This window comes from Pseudorca crassidens, chromosome 18 (genome assembly GCF_039906515.1).
Source record: "Pseudorca crassidens isolate mPseCra1 chromosome 18, mPseCra1.hap1, whole genome shotgun sequence".
Taxonomy (NCBI): domain Eukaryota; kingdom Metazoa; phylum Chordata; class Mammalia; order Artiodactyla; family Delphinidae; genus Pseudorca; species Pseudorca crassidens.
In genome coordinates this window covers 77,415,768-77,441,018 of record NC_090313.1, presented here as the reverse complement: position 1 = coordinate 77,441,018, position 25,251 = coordinate 77,415,768, and the positions used below count along the sequence as shown (strand labels likewise).

At 41.8% G+C, this 25,251-nt stretch overlaps 1 protein-coding gene across 1 annotated transcript in view; it reads right to left on the bottom strand.

Annotated features, from left to right (window-relative positions):
* The window catches only part of MIPEP (mitochondrial intermediate peptidase), a 135,012-nt gene that overhangs the window by 57,556 nt on the left and 52,205 nt on the right, over positions 1–25,251 (bottom strand). Inside the window, exons 15-16 of the mRNA XM_067713715.1 lie at positions 3,282–3,356; positions 572–691 (exon numbers count right to left, since the gene is read on the bottom strand). Coding sequence (XP_067569816.1) covers positions 572–691; positions 3,282–3,356 — 195 coding nt within the window. The remainder of the gene's footprint in view (positions 1–571; positions 692–3,281; positions 3,357–25,251) is intronic.

Sequence of the window (25,251 nt, the reverse complement as noted above, 5' to 3'; positions counted from 1 at the left end):
CCGCTCACTACCCATGTGACCCTAGACCAGATACGTAACTGGCACAAGCCCCCCGTGCACCCCTATGACGGGTAAGCATCGAGTTCACAGGTCCTTCTGAGTCAGGGTTTTCGCCAAGCAATCGGACGGAGTCTGGCACCTGGTCCTCAGTGAATGGTGGCGATGCGCCCGCTCTCCATCCCGACAGAGCACCGAGGGTGCCCGTCACGGTCCCGACACAAGCGGGTCCTCAATCAGTGTGGATTCTCTTTGCAGTGAGAGCGGCTGGGGACCGATCATCACGTTCATCTTACATCGCTGTTTTTCTCGTCACAAATAAATAATGAAAAAGAACACAGACTAACTCCAAGGGCCTTTTTTTAGCCCACTTCCCTAGGAATCTAGAAAAACCCTGCTGGCAGGAGGAAAATAAGTACATGTAAACGGACGGCTGGGGGCAGTGGGTGAGTCAGGCGTTTCTAGCATTTGCCCCTCAGGAAACCTCAACATCCAGAAGAGGATTTCACACCCCGCCCACTTGACACGTACACCCATTCAATGGCACACAACAGGGTCGGAACGCCAGACTCACAGTGTTTGGGACGTACGGTAAGCCATAGAACTTCTCCTGGGTGTCCCTGAGGATGTCTGTGGTCGAGCTCCTCAGGGGATGCTTCCCATGGTAGATCTGATCCAGAGCAGCATAAAAGACCTGGACGGAAGAACGCACCTATTTAGTCTGGGCGCCATGCTTACATCTATGATGTAGGCGACCAAAGATGTTACAAGTCTACCAGAATAATAACTGCAAGTCGCAGTTGGGCAGTCACACGTATAAGTGTATGAGGCTTGAGATGTATTTTGCATTTCATACCACATTTAAGACCATGTTAATGATGAAAAGGAAAGCTCTCAACCTCTCCATGATTAAGGATATTAAGGAATTCTGAACCCTATCTATAAGGTACTCTTTCTGTACAGTGTAGTGAATTAAAGTTGTGACCACAGAACTATACACACACACACACACACACACATATGGAAATATATATATATATATATATCTGGAAATATGAAAAAATTAAGTTATGACCTGTGACCCCCTGGAGCTAGTAAATACTGGTCGGCTTCTTCCTAGAATCCTGATGTAATTAAATGAGGGAAATGACAGGGTGAGGATCCTAGTTCGTTGATGAGAGGTGAAAGGCGGGGTGAAGTGAGGTGAGGAAGCAGGGGTGTTACACAGGATTCAGGAGCAGCTGTCGGAGAGTCTGAGGCCGGGACCAAGGCAGACCCCAGCCCTGCTGTCAGGGCTCAGAGGAAGCAGCTGCTGGGCGGGGCGACCCTGGCTTAAGGAGGTGACTGGTAGGGAAGGCTCACTGCTCTCCAAGGAGAGGACAGAGGCCACTGAAACATGAGAGGAGAGTAAAGCATTAGAAGGAGTTTAAACATGAACTGCTGCGTGTTTACCAAGCCCTGAAAGCTAAATTTGGCGCAGAAAACCTCACGCAAAGTGCTTTCCACTGCAACATTTGACTTACTAACATTGTCTGCATTTTACCTGAAGCAAGCAAGTAGAAAATATTTTATTTTAAAAGAAAAAACTGTCAAGTGATTATGTTTCCGATACATATCTTTCGGATTCAAAATAGGAATTTGTAGAGAATGTGCAGCTGTTGACTTGAAAGAAGTGAGGATTAGTTTATATAAAAGAAAAAATTTAAATGACCTCTATAACTTCTGGCTTCATCTAGATAGAGAGTTATGGTTCTATATTATAAAGTCAAGTTTAAACCTTCGCTGGAAAAATACAGACATTTCCTAAATATTGCTTTGCTATAACTGGCAATCTAAACATATATTAAATACAGCTCTTTCCATTCTATGTTCTGCAATGAGTAACAATATTGGGTTGGTCAAAAAGTTCGTTCGGGGTTTTCTGTACGCTGCAACATCTAGCAGAAAAACCCGAACGAACTTTTTGGCCACCCCAATATTTCATGCTCATTTGCTGATGAACCAAACAACCCTAGGCGACAAGCCCCCCCGGGGGTCCTGCGTGCTTGGGACCAGGAACCTTAGAGCTGCAGAAAAACAGGAGCTATTTCTAGAATAATGTACAGCAATAAATAACAATTTAAAAGGCACAATTTAAAAACCACTACTGATACCCACTTAGAAATCTGCAGCAACTCCCTTCCACCCTGGGTTGTCCCCACGGCTCGGGGGATGGCTGTGTGACAGGAAAGCAGCGTGAGCGGCCCTTCGGGTGGGAACCTCCTTCCCTCCCTTCTCCTCCAGCTTTTCAACCCCCCTCTCCCTCTCTCTCCCTCTCTCTCCTTATTCTTTTTGGAGGGCAGAAGTACAGAAAGGTTGGTTTTCCTTTTCAGAAGAAAATCACTGGAACAAGTGTTGCAAAGGACGCCAGGACACGGGCTTTTAAAAGGTAGGACTCCCACGACAGATACGAGTAAATCAGAAGACTACTGCCACGTAATGTTAACCTTTCAAATAATCCAGAAATCTTTTTGCAATTGTGTGATACAAATAGACACTAAATAATGTTATTAATCCATGGTTTCGTCTATAGCAGGCATCTTCTTCACTGAAACGTGTATTTTAAGGTCCAAAAAAACAGAGCACATTCATTACTTTCTAGGGACTGAACTTTATACACCTATAAAGCAATTCAATAGTGGCTACACTTTTAAACAGGTGACTGGATCATTAGAAAGTGAATACTGCCTGAGATGAAAGATGGGTGTTTAGGCTGTGTTTACATAACACTCAAGATCTGATGAAGAGGAATAACTCCATAAACAATCTCAGAAATTACAAATAACCTAAACATCTGGTATCACACAGACCTGACATCCAGATGGTTTATAAAATGTTTCTCGTCTTTATCTGGAAACCTGGAACACTGGCTTTGAGTTTTACTAAAAACTAAGTCATTACTGTTTAAACTTCACATCTAAAAACACAAATTTAAAAAAAGATACAAAGTGAACAAAAAGATATAACTTGGTTGCTGAAATGCACCATTTAGAAGAAGTCAGGTAAAACTTCTCCACTCTTTGATTTTCCACTGAAATTGGGAAATAACCTTATTTGACATCTACTTCCTAAGGACGGTTGGAAGACCAAATGATTAGTCAAGGTCAAGTTCTCTGAACTCAGAGGAAAGATGTTTTGGAAGCATAATTATTATAATAAATGGGTAGCACTGGCAAGAACTTAAAGTTATACATTTATTTTGAATAATATCTGTGGAAAACTTCAGAACAAAGGCACACACCCACCTGAAGCTGCATGTCTGCTGCCGCACAAACCTTTTTAGATTCGCAAAGACGAGACACCATATTTCTGGGCAGTGGCTTGAAAAACAAAACAATATGTATGTGAGTAAACTGCACTGTGCACTTTTGAGGCAGGAAGGTTAAAAATAACATCAAATGATACAATTTCATTGTGGTTTAATAATAACTTTGAAATATTTTCGAGGACAAGATAAAGGATGAATACATTCCACTGAATTTCAAAAAGCGGTAATTATCAAATAGGGGTTTGTACGTGAAAATACAGGATTGTAGGGAAGTCAGACATTGGCACTGTTCTTTAAAACTCTAGTTAAAACGTTAGGAAAAGTTAGTACTTTTTCTGTCCCAACTTGTTAGCAATGAAAGTCCATTCAAGTGCTCTGTTGACCTTAAGAGCACGTACTGACTGATGACAGGAATCAAAGGTCACAAAGTCAAGAAATAAACTCTAGTCCATGGTGCCAGTCAGTACTGGAGCTGAACAACATATCCTGACAAATAACCATGATAATGAACTGTGCCTTCTTTTATTTTCCAACCTGAAAGAATTGCAGGGCTTGGAAACACAGTCTGATTAATGTCCCTATACAATTTAGGGCTTCCTCTCTAATTAGCCATAATCATGTAACGTCACGTATTCTCTTACAAATAAACTAATAATGTAGCTGGGAAAGTGTTGTAGCCAATCTTACTCTACTTTTTTTTTTTTTTTTGGTACGCGGGCCTCTCACTGTTGTGGCCTCTCCCATTGCGGAGCACAGGCTCTGGATGCGCAGGCTCAGCGGCCATGGCTCACGGGCCCAGCCGCTCCGCGGCATGTGGGATCTTCCCGGACCGGGGCACGAACTCGTGTCCCCTGCATCGGCAGGCGGACTCCCAACCACTGCGCCACCAGGGAAGCCCTTACTCTACTTTAAAATCATTAATACTGGCGTTTACTGAAGACAGCTGCCATTTTATACAATTCTATTGACAATCTAAATCAAGTTAAAAGCCCTTCTAAAGAGAAACAAATTATGTAAGAGACTTACGGCAGGTTACTGTGCACTACAGCTGTATAGACTAAACACTGGTGAGTGGTAATGTGAGCTGTGAGCTGGAAGGGGAAGCAGGCACTGCTGCGTGTGTGTGCACATGTGTATCTATATATCTATACAGATCTCTCCCCAGGGCCTAGAACAGTGCCTGGCACACAGCAGACACTCAGTGCACATCTGCAGGAGGAGTGAACTAACGCAAGAACGACCCTGACTTCTGTAGCAGGATGAAGGCTCAGACAATGAGGCCTTTTCTCTTCTCTTTCTGTTTAGCTATAAGAAAAGCAAACCAGCCAAAAAAGGGAATTTTTCAAGAGGTAAAGGACACAGACTGAAGGAAGTTGCACAGTGTAACTTCCGGTGCAGGGAAAGGCCTAGGTCTTCCCGACATAAAACAAAAATTTCCTGCAACAGCATTTTAAAAAGTCACGGTTCAGTGAAGTCATACACGCCAGCAGCTGTATCAAGATGTTCAGCTTTCTTTAAACCCTACCTTATGTTATACCTTCTGTTGACAGGACTGCTGCTGCACTTGGGTTTTTCATGCTTCACAAAGCTTTAATGGTTTTATTTTCCCATAAAAAAATAGTACGCGTGGAAGGATTATCAACAAACAATGGAAACTCCTGGGGGCAAGCACTTTATTAGACCTGAGGGACAGAAAGAGGTGGAGATGGGGTCCCAGCAGCACTGCCCATGTGCGCAGAACCATAAACGGAGCTACGACGAGCAAGGGGAAGGAAGACCCTGCACATGAGTGTGAAACCATGACCCAGAAGGGCTTGACTGAGGGAACAAGGTAGAAGCGGGACCTACAAAGTGAACAGGCGTGAAGCGGGCTGGGGGCCGCAGGGAGAAGGGCCCTGAGCAGAGGCACGGAAGAGGGGGCCTGGGGGCTCAGTCAGGCAAGGACGGGGTGCCCACCCTCAGATCCTGCAGGAGGCCACTGGTGAGTTTTGACCAAGGAAGTCACCTGGGCCAAGTTGTGTTCTGAAAAGATTCCTTTGGCTGCAGTGTAGACACGCCATAGGAGGGGGCCAGGAGTGACACACACATACCACCAGTGACCTCAGCCAGAGCAGAGTGGGCAGCCGGGGCATGACTGGGGCTGGACTGCGGGGGAAGAGGCAGGGCGGTCAGGGGGCCGAGGTGGGGAGCAAGGTCAGGTCGGGAGGCGCAGGCCCTGAGCAGGGAGTGGAGGGGCGTCCATGGCCATGGTCCCGGCTCTCGGTAAGGTTTACAAGCCCTGCCTGGAGACAGTGAGGAGGAAATGCCAATACTGGGTCTAAGAACCAAACCCAACAGACCCCTTTCATCTGTAAGTAGTTCACTTTGAGGCCAGTGTCTCCCAAGATGCAAACCCATCTAGCAAAAGGGCAAACAAAGGGACAAATTTAAGGAGGCTTAATTCTTTCCTGCTCAGGTTTACAATAAAACAAAAGACGCAACGAAAAAGAGCACAGAAATACAACTGAAAACAGTTTATCAAAAATTACATATCACGACTTCCCTGGTGGCACAGAGGTTAAGAATCCGCCTGCCAATGCAAGAGACACGGGTTCCAGCCCTGGTCTGGGAAGATCCCACATGCCTCAGAGCAACTAAGCTCGTGCACCACAACTACTGAGCCTGCTCTCTAGAGCCTGTGAGCCACAACTACTGAGCCCGTGTGCCCCAACTACTGAAGCCCGTGCGCCTAGAGCCCGTGCTCCGCAACAAGAGAAGCCACCGCAATAAGAAGCCCGCGCACCACAACGAAGAGTAGCCCCTGCTCACCCCAAGTAGAGAAAGCCTGCGTGCAGCAACGAAGACCCAAAGCAGCCAAAAATAAATAAATAAATTTATTTTTTTTAAAAAAAAAAAAGACAAAAAAAATTACATATTCAAGGGAATTCCCTGATGGTCCAGTGATTGGAACTCCACACTCCCACTGCCTGGGGCCTGGGTTTGATCCCTGGTCGGGGAATTAAGATCCCACAAAGCCGAGTGGCACGGCCAAAAAGGAAAAAGAACAATTACGTATTCAGAAAACCCACATGTGCTACACAGTTCTATAAAATGTTGGGGGAAATGAAGGTTACATGGGACTCCTGGATTACTTTTTGCAACTTGCTATGAGTCTACAATTATTGCAAAATAAAAAGTACAAAAAAACCTCCCCAAACTATGTATTCAAGGCCCACTGTACATAGAGTAGTGAATACAAAGAATGTTTACCAAAAATGTAAGGAAACATCTAAGTAGAAGGTAAATACTGTCCTAATAGAACAGTTCAGAGGAAAGAATTATTAACCCATCAAATCACAAATTAAGTAATACATTTATATTATGTGTGGTGTAAACAGGAAAATGGATGTTCTTTTTTTTTTTTTAATCTAGTTGGGTTGTTAGTCAACTGGAATTAATGTACTTCAGCTCACGGAAGGGAGTTATATATTTACTCCCTTAGAAAGTACTGCCTTCTTCAAAATTAAAAAACAGTAACAAAGATAAAGTAGAACAAAATTTAAATAACACCCACACTGACCTTAAGTTCTATACAATTTTTTTCTGGCTGCACCACATGCTTGCGGGATCTTAGTTCCCTGACCAAGGATTGAACCTGGGTCCATGGCAGTGAAAGCGCCGTATCCTAGCCACTGGGCCGCCGGGGAACCCCCTATATACAATTTTTTTTAATATACAATATTTAGAAGTTAAACCTTAAACTTCAAGTTAGAAACAATGTTTCCTGGTCAAGATTTTCTTCTGTGAATATCACTTTACCAACCAGAGTCATGGCAACCAATACTGACACCAATAATTCAATCTTTGCTGTTATTCCAAAGGTGGATGTGTCCACCGAGGAGCACAGATGTTTCACAGTACTGGCTCCTGAAGTCAAAGTACGGGCTCACTTCTAGTATCAATATATTGAAGAAAGACAGAATGAATACATCCAAGCCAGCAGGCAATGAGCAACCACATAGAAAAGAAAGCGCTTGAAAACACCTGACCCTCCAACAGTATTTTTTCATTATGTTAAAATGAAAATTTAACGAAGTCCAAGGCAGTAGAAATGATAATGACTCTTTCACCATATAATCAGCTGTGTGTTTTACCAGCTTCTACGACGATCTTCATGATTTCCAAAGTAGGAAATACCCCTTCTATGATCACTAAGTCTCCTACCCCAGCCATGATGGGAAGCTGTCTGCTCCCCTGCAGATCTGGGTGCTGCCGTGTTCATCAGAGTGGAAAGCATACAGAGGATGCTACAGATGAAGAACAACCTTCAGATTAACCAATCACAGCGAAGAACCAATCACTGAATTCTCTAAGCCACGTTTTCCTCACTTGTAAAACGTCCATGTTACGGTTTCAGAGAATTAGATAACAATTGAACAAGATAATGTATTTTAAAAGTGTATTATGTCAGGTTTAACAGAGCAGATGCTGACTAACTGGTAGCCAGTATTGCTCACGATTATAGCTGCTCTATATGACACAATAACCATTGACTTTGACCACTTTATTTACATTTTACTGTTCTACCTACCTATTCTCTAAATATGGTCTGTTTCAGATTTATAAATTCTTAGGAGACAGGAATTTAGCTAAACAGTTCTCTCTCTGTAGCACCTAACAAATTCTTAATAAGAAAATGTACTTTGCTTCCTGTTTATATTTCTTTTCATTTATAAAACAGTCAAGTATGCTTAACGAAATACATGTCTCCTCAAATTACCCAGCTTTAGCAAAGGACACTTTCTCCACTGCGATCATCTTAAGGCTTTTAGAAGAACAATGAAATCTCGTTTCACTGTGTTACTAGTATATCTTCCCTATTTCAACATCTGCCACAGAACTTGGTGCTTAACTCAGGTTTTGAAAACATTTTCTCTCACTTTAAGCAGAACTAGCTATCAAACAGTGAGTCAGTTCCTCATCTGCACGGTCCGGTTCATATTTAGAGAAGATTGGTGCTAATGAGGAAATGTTCCTTCTGATGATATCTTAATCAAACATATCTCATGCTACGGATCTTGCAGTTCAGACTCTGTCTCTGACGAGCGCTCCTCTATAATCTCCGTCTTCGTTCCTCTATAATCTCCGTCTTTGTTCCTCTGTTGGAAATGTGTCTTCTTTTCTCTGGCTTCCTGCATGGTCTTCTCTTTAGCTTTGGTCTCCAGCAGTCTGACTACTGTGTGTCTAGGTGTATACTGTTTGCAGTTATACTGCATGGGCTTCTCTAAGCGTCTTGGATTGCTGGCTTGATTTTCATCATTTTTGGCAAATTCTCAACCATTATCCCTTCGCCTATTTCTCATGCCTTATTTCTCTGTTCTCATTTGTGGAACTCCAACTACATGTACGTTACACTGTCTGATATTGTCCCAAAGTTCCTTGCATGCTCTAAGTTGCCTCCCCTTCCCCTAACATTCCCCCTGCCCTTGTATTTCTGTTAGGACAATTTCTATTGACGTATCTTTAAGTTCACGCTTTCCTCAGCTGTGTCAAGTGTATGGATGATCCGCTCAAAGGAATTCCTCAAATATGATACCATGGCTTTATTTCCTGCATTTCCACCTGACTGATTCTCATAGTTTCCATCTCTCTTCTCCATCTGTTCATACATAATGTCCACCTTATCCATGATATCCTTTAACACAGTTATTTAAATCCCCATTCAAGAGTTACTTTAAAATTATCTCAGTTACTAGTTATTTTCAAGCCCCTGAGTCTGACTCCAGTGGTTTCTTTGTCCTTGAGTGGGAGCCAGGGTTGTGTGCTGCTGAGTGGTAATTCGCTCAGCAAACATTTACTGACTGCCCATTATGGTGATATAGCAGTGAACAAAACAGATGAAAATTCCAGTTCTCAAGGGGTTTACATTCTAGGAGACTTTGTTAACTTAAAAATTACTATTGATGGAAAAAAGGACATCTTTCTTTATTTCAGTTCCTACAGGCTCAGGAATAAAAGGAGAGAGATTTAACGCATCACCTCCTTTAGGCCACCCAAAAGGATCCGACTGTACTAATTACAATGCTGCTTACGCGTGCGATCTTCACTCATTTGAAGTTCATGTGCGAGCTTTCCGCACCATACATTTAGAAGAGAGCAGGCAGTCAACGGTGTGTGAAGGTGAGCCATGCCTGTCACTGACACTCACACGCTCCCAGAGGGAATGAAGTGGCAAAATGCACAAACACATTATCTCAACACACGCTGACAACACAACACCCACCCTTCACGCAACACGTTCTCAGCACAAGGTGCCATTCCAGGCACCACGGGAAGAAGAAAGACGAAACACCATCTCCTGCCCTCAGAAGACTTACGATTCTGAACCTGCTGTACACGGTGGAGTCTGTCATGTATGTGGTAGTTGTGTGACTTCAGTTTTACAGATTTATTTTCAACTTATTTTCTGTACCCCTCAAATTCAACACTGCACACTACCACTTGATGATAAAAGTAATAACCCTTTGCAAAATCTGTTTTATTACTACTCCAACAAGTTCCCCCCAAAACGGGATTAGCAGTGATGATAAAATTTTCAGTGACTATTGATACTAAGTACAGGTATTTAATATGTAATTAGAATACAATGAATAGATGAGGAAGTTAGAGACGGGGAAGTGGAGGTGAAAATACAATGAGGTCAGAATTGGGGTTAGGCACATAAAACTTAAAGTTTCATTCAACTTTCACAGCTGGGCCATGGACACAGCGGAACTCAGTGATGTCCCTCATTCAAACTGCTCTGACCACAGGACTAGATCCTTCCACTGGAATTCCACACTCCAGAAAGTCTGAGGACTGAAAGTTTTCACCAATTTGACACAAACACATTTGACGGCAGTGCCTGCCTTGCACAAACGTGGACCTCTTTGCTCCAAACAGCCTGTGGCTGGGGCCTGAGCCCCATACACTGCCAGCCCCTGACAGCCAGGCCACACTGACAATGTCCACGGCCAGCCCCAAACCCCCCAGTCTTCTCTTCCAAGGCTCCTTTTCCACAGTAAAGACAGGCAGATTTCCACTGTGCTCTGTTTCGAGGGTCTCCTGCTATCAGTGCTGTTCTCACTGAGCCACTTCATTTCAATACAAAAGTACTTCGAGTTATACCTTCAACCACGCTCAGCAATTCGCAACCCTTACAAACTCAGTGCAGAGCTGTTCAGAAACAATTTTCTGAAACAGTCTAAACCCCTTTTTCAATGGGGTTGGAGAGCATTACTGCAAATTTACCTCAAAGTAACACTGACTGAATGAACTTCGTACTTCAGATAATTTACACCCTTGCCTGAGTTTCTTTTATTCAAACACCTGCAGGAGGATTGGTTCAAGATGGCGGAGAAGGACGTGCTCTCACTCCCTCTTGCGAGAGCACCGGAATCACAACTCACTGCTAACAATCATCAATAGGAGGACACTGCAACTCACCAAAAAAGACACCCCACATCCACAGACAAAGGAGAAGCCACAGCGAGACGGCAGGAGGGGCACAATCACAGTAAAATCAAATCCCATAACTGCTGGGTGGGGGACTCACAGACTGGAGAACACTTATACCACAGAAGTCCACACACTGGAGTGAAGGTTCTGAGCCCCACGTCAGGCTTCCCAACCTGGGGGTCCAGCAACGGGAGAAGGAATTCCTAGAGAATCAGACTTTGAAGGCTAGTGGGATTTGACTGCAGAACTTCGACAGGACTGGGGGAAACAGAGGTTCCACTCTTGGAGGGCACACACAAAGTCGTGTGTGCATCGGGACCCAGGGGAAGGAGTGGTGACCCCATAGGAGACTGAACCAGACCTACCTGCTAGGGTTGGAGGGTCTCCTGCAGAGGCAGGGGGTGGCTGTGCCTCACCGTAGGACAAGGACACTGGCAGCAGAAGTTCCGGGAAGTACTCCTTGGCATGAGCCCTACCAGAGTCCGCCATTAGCCCCACCAAAGAGCCTGTAGCCTCCAGTGCTGGGTCGCCTCAGGCCAAACAACCAACAGGGAGGGAACCCAGCCCCACCCATCAGCAGACAAGCTAGTTGAAGTTTTACTGAGCCCTGCCCACCTGAGCGACACCCAGCTCTACCCACCACCAGTCCCTCCCATCAGGAAACTTGCACAAGCCTCTTAGATAGCCTCATCCACCAGAGGGCTGACAGCAGAAGCAAGAAGAACTACAGTCCCGCAGCCTATGGAACAAAAACCACATTCACAGAAAGACAGACAAGATGAAAAGGCAGAGGGCTATGTACCAGATGAAGGAACAAGATAAAACCCCAGAAAAACAGCTAAATGAAGTGGAGATAGGAAACCTTCCAGAAGAAGAATTCAGAATAATGATAGTGAAGACGACCCAAGACCTCGGAAAAAGAATGGAGGCAAAGATCAAGAAGATGCAAGAAATGTTTAACAAAGACCTAGAAGGATTAAAGAACAAACAAACAGAGATGAACAATACAATAACTGAAATGAAAAATACACTAGAAGGAATCAATAGGAGAGTAACTGAGGCAGAAGAACGGATAAGTGACCTGGAAGACAGAATGCTGGAATTCACTGCTGTGGAACAAAGAAAAAAGAAATGAAATGAAGACAGAAATGAGACCTCAGGGACAACATTAAATGCAACAACATTCGCATTATAGGGGTCCCAGAAGGAGAAGAGAGAGAGAAAGGACCTGAGAAAATATCTGAAGAGATTACAGTCGAAAACTTCCCTAACATGGGAAAGGAAATAGCCACCCAAGTACAGGAAGCACAGAGAGTCCCATACAGGATAAACCCAAGGAGAAACATGCCAAGACACACAGTAATCAAACTGGCAAAAATTAAAGACAAAGAAAAATTACTGAAAGCAGCAAGGGAAAAATGACAACATACAAGGGAACTCCCATAAGGTTAACAGCTGATTTCTCAGCAGAAACTCTACGAGCCAGAAGGGAGTGGCATGACACACTTAAAGTGATGAAAGGGAAGAAACTACAACCAAGATTACTCTACCCAGCAAGGATTTCATTCACATGATGGAGAAATCGAAAAATTTACAGACAAGTAAAAGCTAAGAGAATTCAGCACCCCAAACCAGCTTTACAACAAATGCTAAAGGAACTTCTAAGTGGGAAACACAAGAGAAGAAAAGGACCAACAAAATCAAACCCAAAACAATTAAGAAAACGGTCACAGGAACATACATATCGACAATTACCTTATATGTGAATGGATTAAATGCTCCAACCAAAAGACATACACTGGCTGAATGGATACAAAAACAAGACCCATATATATGCTGTCTACAAGAGACCCACTTCAGACCCAGGGACACATACAGACTGAAAGCAAGGGGATGGAAAAAGGTATTTCATGCAAATGGAAATTAAAAGAAAGCTGGAGTAGCAATACTCATATCAGATAAAACAGACTTTAAAATAAAGAATGTTACAAGAGACAAGGAAGGACACTGCATAATGATCAAGGGATCAATCCAAGAAGAAGATGTAACAATTATAAATACATATGCACCCAACATAGGAGCACCTCAATACATAAGGCAACTGCTAACAGCTATAAAAGAGGAAATTGACAGTAACACAATAATAGTGGGCGACTTTAACACCTCACTTACACCAATGGACAGATCATCCAAACAGAAAATTAATAAGGAAACACAAGCTTTAAATGACACAATGGACCAGATAGATTTAATTGATATTTATAGCACATTCCATCCAAAAACAGCAGAGTATACTTTCTTCTCAAGTGCGCATGGAACATTCTCCAGGATAGATCACATCTTGGATCATAAATCAAGCCTCAGTAAATTTAAGAAAACTGAAATTATATCAAGCATCTTTTCTGACCAGAACACTATGAGATTAGAAATCAATTACAGGGAAAAAAAACATTAAAAACACAAACACATGGAGGCTAAACAATACGTTACTAAATAACCAAGAGATCACTGAAGACATGAAAAAGGAAATCAAACAATACCTAGAGAAAATGACAATGAAAACACGACAATCCAAAACCTATGGGATGCAGCAAAAGCAGTTCTAAGAGGGAAGTTTACAGCAATACAATCGTACCTCAAGAAACAGAAAAATCTCAAATAAACAATCTAACCTTACACCTAAAGGAACCAGAGAAAGAAGAACAAACAAAACCCAAAGGTAGTAGAAGGAAAGAAATCATAAAGATCAGAGCAGAAATAAATGAAATAGAAACGAAGAAAACAATAGCAAAGATCAATAAAACTAAAAGCTGGTTCTTTGAGAAGATAAACAAAATTGATAAACCATTAGCCAGACTCATCAAGAAAAAGAGGGAGAGGACTCAAATCAATAGAATTAGAAATGAAAAAGGAGAAGTTACAAGAGACACCGCAGAAATACAAAGCATCCTAAGAGACTACTACAGGCAACTCAATGCCAATCAAATGGACAACCTGGAAGAAATGGACAAATTCTTAGAAAGGTATAAACTTCCAAGACTGAACCAGGAAGAAATAGAAAATATGAACAGACAAATTACAAGTAATGAAATGGAAACTGTGATTAAAAATCTTCCAACAAACAAAAGTCCAGGACCAGATGGCTTTACAGGTGAATTCTAGCAAACATTTAGAGATGACCTAACACCCATCCTTCTCAAACTCTTCCAAAAAATTGCAGAGGAAGGAACACTCCCAAAACCAGATACCAAAACCAGAGAAAGATACTACAAAAAAAGAAAATAAGAGACCAAGATCGCTCATGAATATAGATGCAAAAATCCTCAACAAAATACTAACAGGATCCAACAACACATTAAAAGGATCATACACCATGATCAAGTGGGATTTATCCCAGGGATGCAAGGATTCTTCAATATACGCAAATCAATCAATGTGATATACTGTATTAACAAATTGAATAAAAACCATATGATCATCTCAATAGATGCAGAAAAAGCTTTTGACAAAATTCAACACCCATTTACGATAAAAACTCTCCAGAAAATGTGCATAGAGGGAATCTACCTCAACATAATAAAGGCCATATACGACAAAGCCACAGCAAACATCATTCTCAATGGTGAAAAACTGAAAGCATTTCCTCTAAGATCAGGAACAAGACAAGGATGTCGGCCACTCTCGCCACTATTACTCAACATAGTTTTGGAAGTCCTAGCCACAGCAATCAGAGAAGAAAAAGAAATAAAAGGAATACAAAAGAAGAAGTAAAACTTGTTAAAGAAGTAAAACTGTCACTGTTTGCAGATGACATGATACTATACATAGAGAATCCTGAAGATGCCACCAGAAAACCACTTAGAGCTAATCAATGAATTTGGTAAAGCTGCAGGATACAAAATTAAGGCACAGAAATCTCTTGCATTCCTATACACTAATGATAAAAAATCTGAAAGAGAAATTAAGGAAACACTCCCATTTACCACGGCAGCAAAAAGAATAAAACACCTAGGAATAAACCTACCTAGGGAGACAAAAGATCTGTATGCAGAAAAGTATAAGACACTGATGAAAGAAATTAAAGATGACACAAACAGATGGAGAGATATACCATGTTCTTGGACTGGAAGAATCTCAATACTGTGAAAATGACTATAGTACCCAAAGCAATCTACAGATTCAATGCAATCCTATCAAATTACCAATGGCATTTTTTACAGAACTAGAACAAAAAGTCTTAAAATTTGTAAGGAGACACAAAAGACCCCGAATAGCCAAAACGGTCTTGAGGGAAAAAAACGGAGCTGGAGGAATCAGACTCCCTGACTTCAGACTATACTACAAAGCTACAGTAATCAACTGGCACAAAAACAGAAATATAGATCAATGGAACAGGATAGAAAGCCCAGAGATAAACCCACGCACATATGGTCAACTAATCTATGACAAAGGAGGCAAGGATATACAATGGAGAAAAGACAGTCTCTTCAATAAGTGGTGCTGGGAAAACTGGACAGCTACATGTGAAAGAATGAAATTAGAACACTCCCTAACACCATACACAAAAATAAACTCAAAATGGATTAGAGACCTAAATGTAAGAGCAGACCCTATAAAACTCTTAGAGGAAAACATAAGCAGAACACTCCTTGACATAAATCACAGCAAGATCTTTTTTGATCCACCTCCTAGAGGAATGGAAATAAAAACAAAACTAAACAAATGGGACCTAATGAAACTTAAAAGCTTTTGCAAAGCAAAGGAAACTACAAACAAGATGAAATGACAACCCTCAGAATGGGAGAAAATATTTGCAAACGAATCAACGGACAAAGGATTCATCTCCAAAATATATAAACAGCTCATGTAGCTCAATATTAAAAAAACAAACAACCCAATCCAAAAATGGACAGAAGACCTAAACAGACATTTCTCCAAAGAAGACATACAGGTGGCCAAGAAGCACATGAAAAGCTGCTCAACATCACTAAATATTAAAGAAATGCAAATCAAAACTACAATGAGGTATCACCTCACACCAGTTAGAATGGGCATCATCAGAAAATCTACAAACAATAAATGCTGGAGAGCGTGTGGAGAAAAGGGAACCCTCTTGCACTGTTGGTGGGAATGTAAATTGATACAGCCACCATGGAGAACAGTATGGAGGTTCCTTAAAAAACTAAAAATAGAACTACCACATGACCCAGCAATCCCACTACTGGGCATATACCCTGAGAAAACCATAATTCAAAAAGACACATGCACCCCAATGTTCACTGCGGCACTATTTACAATAGCCAGGACATGGAAGCAACCTAAATGCCCATTGACAGATGAATGGATAAGGAAGATGTGGTACATATATACAATGGAATATTACTCAGCCATAAAACGGAACGAAACTGAGTCATTTGTAGAGAGTGGATGGATCTAGAGACTGTCCTACAGAGTGAAGTAAGGCAGAAGAGAAAAACAAATATCGTATATTAATGCATATATGTGGAACCTAGAAAAATGGTACAGATGAACCGGTTTGCAGGGCAGAAATTGAGACACAGATGTAGAGAACAAACATATGGACCCCAAGGGGGGAAAGTGGCAGGGTGGCAGGATGAATTGGGAGACTGGGATTGACATATATATACTAATATGTATAAAATGGATAACTAATAAGAACCAGCTGTTTAAAAAGAAAAGAAAATAAAATTCAAAACAAAAAAAACACACCTGCAGTTTTTGTCTCTGTAGCGGCCCACAAGGTATGAACAGCCCAGGGCTGAAGCCGGCCCTGCCTCTCTCTTGGAGGGACAGAGGAAGCCCAGCAGGCCAGGGAGCAGGGAGGCCCACTGCACTCCCTTTATGAAGCACCCACTGTGTGCACAGCACCCTACCCTGCAGCCAGGTACACTACAACGGACCCCTGATCCTTCTGCCAGGACCCAGAAAAGGGATGTACGTCAAAATTAATCACATGGGGAAATGCCCTACGTGCTACGAAAGAGGTACAGGTGAAGCTACGCAGGAATTCAGACGACAGCAATTACTTAAATGACTGAAAGGCAATTACCTTCACAATTAATTATGCCTATTGTATTACTGTAGAGGAGGTTATTTCTATTTCAAAGATGCATTTTAGCTATAAAATGTAGAAAGATATTGCAGGTTTCCCCCCAGTGAGAAACAGAAAAACGGCAGAATTATTATTTCTACAATTAGAACATAATATGCCAACAGTTAACTATGGTGACCTAATTTGTTCTAATTTATTTTAATAATTCAATATGAATTTTTCCACAATTATCTTTGTTCCTTATTTAAAAACAAAAGTGCTGTGTTGAGTTCTGAAGAATTGCGATCTGGCTTTGTGTGACTATGGCAATGACAATGACAGTGCAGCCTGTCAGCAGTAAATGCCAAGGCTCAGCGGCAACACCAAAGACCCCAAGGATCTGCTGGGTGTTGAGTTCCCATTTCTAGCATTTAGTTAACGTCTTCCTCCAAATCCACTGATGCATCCATGTCTCAAATGTAAATTTCTGGAGCCCCAACCAGACTCTGAGGCGCAGTCAGCTGTCATGGTGTGATCTGGAAGCTTCTTGGAAATACATCGTCTCGGGCCGCTCCATGCCCACCGAGTTAGAATCTGCATTTCAACCAGATCCCAGATGATTTCATGCATATTAAAGTTTGAGATGCCCTGACTCAGAAAAACATAATCATCACAATGATTTGAAAACCAAAGGCGAGCAAAATGAAATCGTCCTAATCTTCTGAGCGAAGGCACTGGCCACAGGAAGGCAGCACAGAGGCGGCGGCCGAAGCTGCAGGCTGGCATTTTCGGAGGCTGCTCATTTGCTTTCTGACAGCAGGCGAGGCTCTGGGCATCCTGCTTTCTCATTTGTAAGACAAGAATTTAAAAAAAAAAAAAAAAAAAAGCTGCAAAAGATTACCATGACAATTTGGTGAGGTAATAGCTATTCAATCAACTTGTGCAAAGTACTGACTGATTGGAAGAAACTGAAGTCCCTGCGGGTAGCTCAGGTGTCTTTCTAAACACTGCCAAAGGGCAACCATGTGTACAGGTTGGGCCTGGAGGCTTCAGGTCAGGGTACTGTCATGTGAGACGGAGAATGACCCCGTCTTCCTTCGTCACAGTGTTCAGGCCTGGAGGCCAGATCACAGGGCTGCCCCTGTGCAGCGAACTTTCCCCAGAACTTCCTGACTGTGCCCCGCCTCCCAGGGAAGGGCGCGGTTCACTGTATTCTCGGGGTAAACACAGCTGCACTGTCTGCTGACCACACATGGGAACAGAAATATTAAAGTACTAATAGATTTCCTATTATATTCAGAAAGCACATTTTTGGTAAGGCTTCTGAAATGCTGTCAGAAGTGCAAATGTGTTAGCATACTTGGCATTACTTGGATTCTCTGAATGTTTCCCTGTGTGCTTAACTTCTACACACGAAACCTCACAATCTGTCAGAAATCTTCGCTCACCTGACAACTCACCAGTCTGCATTAAATAGTGTCACGTTAAAAGTTTTGGCATCAGGCTTCCCTGGTGGTGCAGTGGTTGAGAGTCCACCTGCCAATGCAGGGGACACGGGTTCGAGCCCTGGTCCGGGAAGATCCCACATGCCACGGAGCAACTAAGGTCGTGCGCCACAACTACCGAGGCTGCGCTCTAGAGCCCACGAGCCACAACTACTGAGCTCGCGTGCCTAGAGCCCGTGCTCCGCAACAAGAGAAGCCACCGCAATGAGAAGCCCACACACCGCAACAAAGAGTAGCGCCCTCTAGCCGCAACTAGAGAAAAGCCTGGGTGCAGCAACAAAGACCCAGTGCAGATAAAAATTAAAAAACTAAATAAATAAATGAAAAAACACCATTCACTAAAAAAAGAAAAGTTTTGGCATCAAATTCTTACAGAGCCAAGGCACTGCGATAAAATATCTGGCTTATTTATGAGCATTTAGAAAATGTATTACGGTAGAAGCTGCACAAATATTCAAAATGAAGACATCCTCTGGTACAAATCCTTGTTTTCCTACCACCGAAATCCCCTGGGAACGCGCTGGATCTAAAGACACAAACTTGTTGAGACACGGTCCCCTCGAACAAGAAAAGGCTTCAGAGGCAGCAGGCCAAGCACCAAAGCCGTCCAGCCCACGAGTCAGCAGCTTTGATTCGCAGCTCGATCCCAGCACCCTGAGCCCTCGACCTGGGCCCATGTCTACGGCGGGGAAACCACTGGATTTGGCGTGTCTCGAGCTGCCCGCTTTGCTGTTAGTCAGTAATCCGATGGCACCTCATCAATACGACGAAAATGCTGCCAGGCCCAAAGAGGCCAAGTCTCAGCTCTGAACCCAGAGCAAACAGCGTCACTTCCTTCTTACCTGGCTTTTAGCGGTTTAGGGTTTTCTTACGAACTAAGATGGCATGAAAGAACCTTTGGAAATGCTTGCGTAGTATCACAGACTCACCTGACGGGCGGCACAGAGAAAGCCATACAGGGCTCAACGTGAAACACTGTAATGCGTAACAGAGTCTAACTTCTATTCTCTTCCTTAAAAAAACTGCAGTCCTGCCTTGTTTACAGTTGGCATATATTATTAAATTTGACTGACTAGAATTTTTGATGTGAGTATGGAGCTATTAGTTTTTAGGTTCTACCTCTTAAATTTTTATTTTGTATAAAAGAGCAGAGAAGTCTCAGAAAGTTCCGTGACTGATCTAGGCCACCTGCACCGGCAGTGGGGCTGGGGTCAGACCTGTCTCTGCTCTCCGGTTCAATGGTCTTGTCTAGACATAACTGAGAAACATTAAAGCCGAAAATAAGAAACGTTTCAAAACAACTTAAACTTGCCAAAAGGAATCTAGTTCTAGTTGCACTATAATTTTTACCTTCAATCCTTATTCATATCTCCTGGGAGGATGACAGGAGAAGATTTATTACAAGGCTGTACGTCTCCTTGGAAATACATCTTAAGCAATTTTAGCCTTGGGCGAACTCTCACAAATGAAGGCAACAAGCTAAATCTTATAATGACGCAACACACAACAGTTCTAAAATGAAAGCACTAGAACTGTGCTAAAAATAACACTTACTATGGAAATGGGCCTGTTTGTTTTGTGAGACGTATAAGAAGTATAAGCCATTTCCTATGATATTAAGGGATTTTTAACTAGGAAAAACTGGAAAAAGAAAACACCCACAATGTTATAATACTGATTTGAGTACTACTGTGTGATCCCTGAAAAATTACTTAACCTGTATGAGCTTCAGTTTCTACAAAGTGTGGATAACTATGTACCTACTTCATACACTGCTGGACAGATTAAATAAGAAAAAAACATATGAAATAATAAATGTTAATTTCTATTATTTACTGCTTGATAAGTATTTTGTGAGAAAGATAACTAGAACAATAAACATTTCAGTGTAGTGGCTAATGGACAAAATTATGCAAAAAATTTAGGTTCTCTTGAAAGTCAATTGACTATATCTCTGGTGATTAGTAATGCAGCTGGGGGTTACAAAATTACCAGAAAAAAAAGAATAAACTTGAAGACAAGAAGCATTATGAAGATTAAAAGGCTAACACCCGAGGAAGAAAGGAATAGCTCAACTCTATACTTTTATGCACCTAACAAAATATTCTCAAAACAGAGCAAAAAGCAATTAAATCACTTATAGGGCACTGAAATTACTCTGTATGACACCATAATGATGGATACATGTCGTTCTACATTTGCCCAAACCCACAGAACGTACGGTCCCACAGGTGAACCCCATGTGAACTGTGGACGTGTCAGTGGAGATGCACCAGCTGTTCCAGATGCAGCCTCCGGTGAGGACGCTGATGGCAGGGGAGGCTGTGCGTGAGTCGGGGCAGGGGCTTTACAGGAAATCTCTACACTTTCCCCTGGATTTTGCTGCCAACCTAAAACTGCTTTAAATAAATAAAGTCTTAATAATTTTTAAAAAGAGACAAACCAAGGGGGAAAAATGATACATCCAGCATCCTAGTGGAAGCCTTCCATCTCTCAATTTAAAATGAGTCATATATCAAAGATTTCAACAACACAATTAAAAGGCTAACTTAAGGGTTTGAAACCCCAAGCCCAACAATTAGAAAATATACAATGTACGCAAGCACAAACAGAACATTTCCAAAAACTGATGACACACCAGGCCATAAAATAAATATCAACAAAATGCAAAATCAATACCAGTCGGACTAATTAATTAGATATCAACAACAAAAAGATACACAACTCCTCTACAAAGGTTTAGAAATTGTAAACTACACTTCAAAACAACTCATTATCAAAGAGGAAATTACAATGGAAATGAGCAACCTTAGAAACATTTTGTATTAAAATCATGGCATGCAGCTAATGCACCGCATCACACAGTTTAAAATTCATAGCATTAAAATGTAAACGCACGCGTTAGATAAAACTGAAACTCAACTAGCTAAGTGTCCACCTTAAGAGACTGGGGGAAAAAATGAAGAAGGGAGAGGATAATCATGAAGACAGAAACTAATGAACGAAAACAAACAAAACGGAGGATAAACAAAGTCTGCGTTAGTTCTTTGTAAATACTACTGATACTTATCTTCTGCCAAGACTAATAGAGGAAAAAAAAATGAGAGAAGAATATTAGGGATGAAAAGGACATAAGCATGGATGTGGCAGGACTTGAAGCATGAAAGAATGCTATAAATAACTTCATGCCAATAAACTTGAAAACTTGGGTTAAATGGCTAAATTTCTCGAAAATTACAAGTTAGCAAAGCTTACTTAAGAAGAAAAGGCCAAAGACTCCTGTGACTATTAAGGAAATCAGTCATTTAAAAAATCTTCCCACAGAGAAAATGATAGACCCTGAATGGTTTCATGGCTGAATTCTGACGAAGTTTCAAGAAACCGATTATTACAATTTCATAAAAGTGCTTGTAAGGAAAAGAAGGAGCTCTCAGCAACTCATTTTATGAAATGGGATATACTTAATACCAACACCAGCAAGAGTGAGAGGACCAAGAAAATCACGAGCGCATCTCTCTCATAAACACAGATACAAGAAGTCCTCCACACACAAAATATTAGCAAACTGAAGCCAGCACTGTATTAAAAAAATAACATTAAGTTAGGACCAAAGTCATTCAACCCTGGCACGCAAAGGTTGCTTAACATTAATATCAACATTCACGACATTACCAGATAAACAGAAAAGAACCACCCAATTACCTCAAAAGATGCAGGAAAAGTCTGATAAAATGCAATAACTGTTAACGATTAAAAAGAAAAAAAAAAACCTTAGTTAACTGGGAATAGGAAGGAATTGCCTTTTCCTGTTATCTCCACTAAACCTACGACAACACACAGCTTGCTTTATGGTAAAACATTAGAAACATTTCCTTTAAAAATCAGGATAAAGGCAAATGATGCTCATATTACAACTTCTATTCCACGTCACTCCTGTACTGGAGGGTCCCGTAACTCGAGGGGGACAAAATAAAGACATAAAAGACCTATGAATGGGAAAGGAAAAATACAGCTTATTATTTGCAGCAAGAGTAACTGTTTGGTTAAAAAACTTTAAAAATTCCACAGACAAGTTACTAGAATGAATAAGAAAGTTTAGCAAAGTTGCTAAAAATAAGATATAGCCTATAAAGGATAAATTGCACATTTAAACACCAGCAACAAGTAGAAACATAATTTTTTAAAATATACATTTATAAAGCTATCAAAAAGGTGGGGCATCCAGGACTAAATCTGATAAAAGTTAAGCAAGACTCTTTGGAAGGAGGTTTGAAAACACTTTAAAAGGCTTCTTAAAAAACCTAAGGAAGGGAGAGGTGTGCCACAATCGTGGCCTGGAAGACTCAATATTCAAATATCAGTTCTCCCTAAACTGACCTACAGATTTAATGGAACCCCAACCGAACTCTTACCATAGTTTTTTTTCAAGAAAATGGGTAAGCTGACTCTAAAACGTGTAGGAAAAAAGACAAAGGCCCAAGAGTTGACAAGAAATTTCTGAAAAACAAATAAAAAAGATGTCAAGACTTAGTACAAAGCTGTAGTGATGCAGACAGCACGGCACTGGTATCAGGTCAGACAGAACAACGGGATGAGAGGGACCCCAGAGCAGATGAGTGCACACAGGTGGGCACTGGGCACCCGTCCCCCAGGTCACTGGACGAAGAGTGCGTGGCGCTCAGACAACTGGTCATCCACCAGGAAGAAGGGAAACTGCATTTTCCCTTCACACCACACACAAAGAGGAGTGCCAACCTGATTAAAGACCTAAAGATAAGGGAAAGACACTAAAACTTTCAGGAAAAAACAGAAGAATCTCTTTATGACTTCTAGGGAAACAAAGGTTTTTAAAGATAGGATATTTAAAGCATTAACTAGGACGAAAAGACTGCTGGATTCAACAAAATTAAGATGAAGTTCAATCCATCAAAAGATACCATAAAGTGAAAAGACAAGCTGTAAACTGAGAGCAGACATACAGCTGACAAAGGATTATTATTCCAACATGTCAAGAAACCTGAGAAATCAATAGAGAAAGGCGAACGTCACACAGGAAAATGAGAAGAGAAACAGGAGTGCGAGAGAAAACAAAGATGAACAAGGAAAAGATAAAAAGAAGTTCAACCCAGACGTACTTGGGGAGTCCTGCTGGCAGTGAAGGTCCTCACGGCATTCCATTTCACAACCACAAAACTGGCAAAGTTAAAACTTCTGACAGCATGAGGATGAGGTGCGAGGGGAACCACGGCCGAAAAGGGTCATAAGTATGAACGTTCTGGACGGCAGCCTGGAGAGGGAAGTGGGTCGGAGGAAGACAAACTTCGCGTGATCTCATTTATGTGTGGAATCTTAAGAAAAAAAAAAAAACTGAACAGACTGGTGGTTGCCAGAGATGGCGGGTAAAATGTACCAACGTCCAGTTATAAGGTGGAAAAGTCTGGGGATGTCACGTACAGCATGGTGACCACAGTTAATACTACTATATTGTGTGTCTGCAAGCTGCTAAAAGAGTAGATCTTAAAAGTTCTCTTCACAAGAAAAAAATCGTAACTATTTGAGGTGATGGATGTTAACTAAAATTATTGTGATCATTTCACAATATGTACACATACCAAATTAAGTTACATACCTGAAACTAATACAATATGTCAAACATATCTCAATTAAAAAAAAAACAACGTGGCATTACCTCATAAACTTGAAGACGCACACACCTTACAAACCCAGCAATTCCAATCATGCACGTGAATATGAGGAGAAAAGGAAAAAAAATGTTCACAGCAGATACAGATGAACTAGTGAAAACCTGGAAGAACCCACTTCAATGACAGAAGAATGAGTACATAAATTACAGAATATTATGCTGAATTGAAAGTAAATATACTGCATCTACGTGCAACACTGATGAATCTTAGGCACACCAGGATTATAAAAAGAAGCACAGAAGGTTAGAAACCGTATAATACCATATTTTTTTAAAACTCAAATACAAAACTAAACACTACGTTGCTGAGGAATAAATAACTTATGTGTAAAAACTATTTTTAATCAAGAAACTAACAGGAATTCAAGACTGCCCTTACCTCCAGAGAGGAGCATTTGGTAACACTTTACTTTTTAAGTTGGGCGCTGGCTTCCTAGACGTGCATTCCACAATATGATTTTGCAACATTAAGCATTAAATAAAAACATACTACTTTCAGAGGCATCTCCTTTCCAATCATTTTTGAGAAGAATCTACTGAGCTGAAATCAGCTTTATTTGATTCCCATCCACCGTTCCCAGTAATACTGTTTTCTGGAATGACACGGCAGATATATTCTTCCTCTTCATGGTATCCTTCAAATATTAGGACAGACTGCAGCTTCTTTTTCTGGTCTAAAACCATATTCTTACAACATTCCTAAGAGGAAGGGGTTCCCAACTTTACATGATGTGGAAGCCTCTTCTCAGGGTGCTTTCTGGATCACCGATGTCACTGTCATCCCACAAGGAACAAGAGTCCCCGTAGCCTGCAACGCCCCGGGCTTGGCAGCCCTGCTGCATGCAGTGCGCTGAGGGCAGAGGCGTGCTGGCGAGGAGGGGGGACAAGGCAGGAAGAGAGGGGGCTGGAAACTGAGGACCGAGAACAAAGGGGACGGATGAGGCAGACCCTGCGAGGGGAGACAGGGCGTATATTTCTTCCTGGGATCCAGGAAGAAATATACATGCGGTCTTCATCCCTGGTTCCTGGCACAGGGCTTCTAAACCCCTGGAACTTCCCGAGGGGAGGAGTGAGAGAAGCGTCTTTGTCACTCGTCACGCCCCTTTCAACCGCACAGGAGTTTATGCCGCGTAATGACCAGACTGCAGCCGTGACGCAAGCCGCCCCTTCCTGAGCAGTGCTGAATCTCGGGCTAGCACGATCCTAAGGA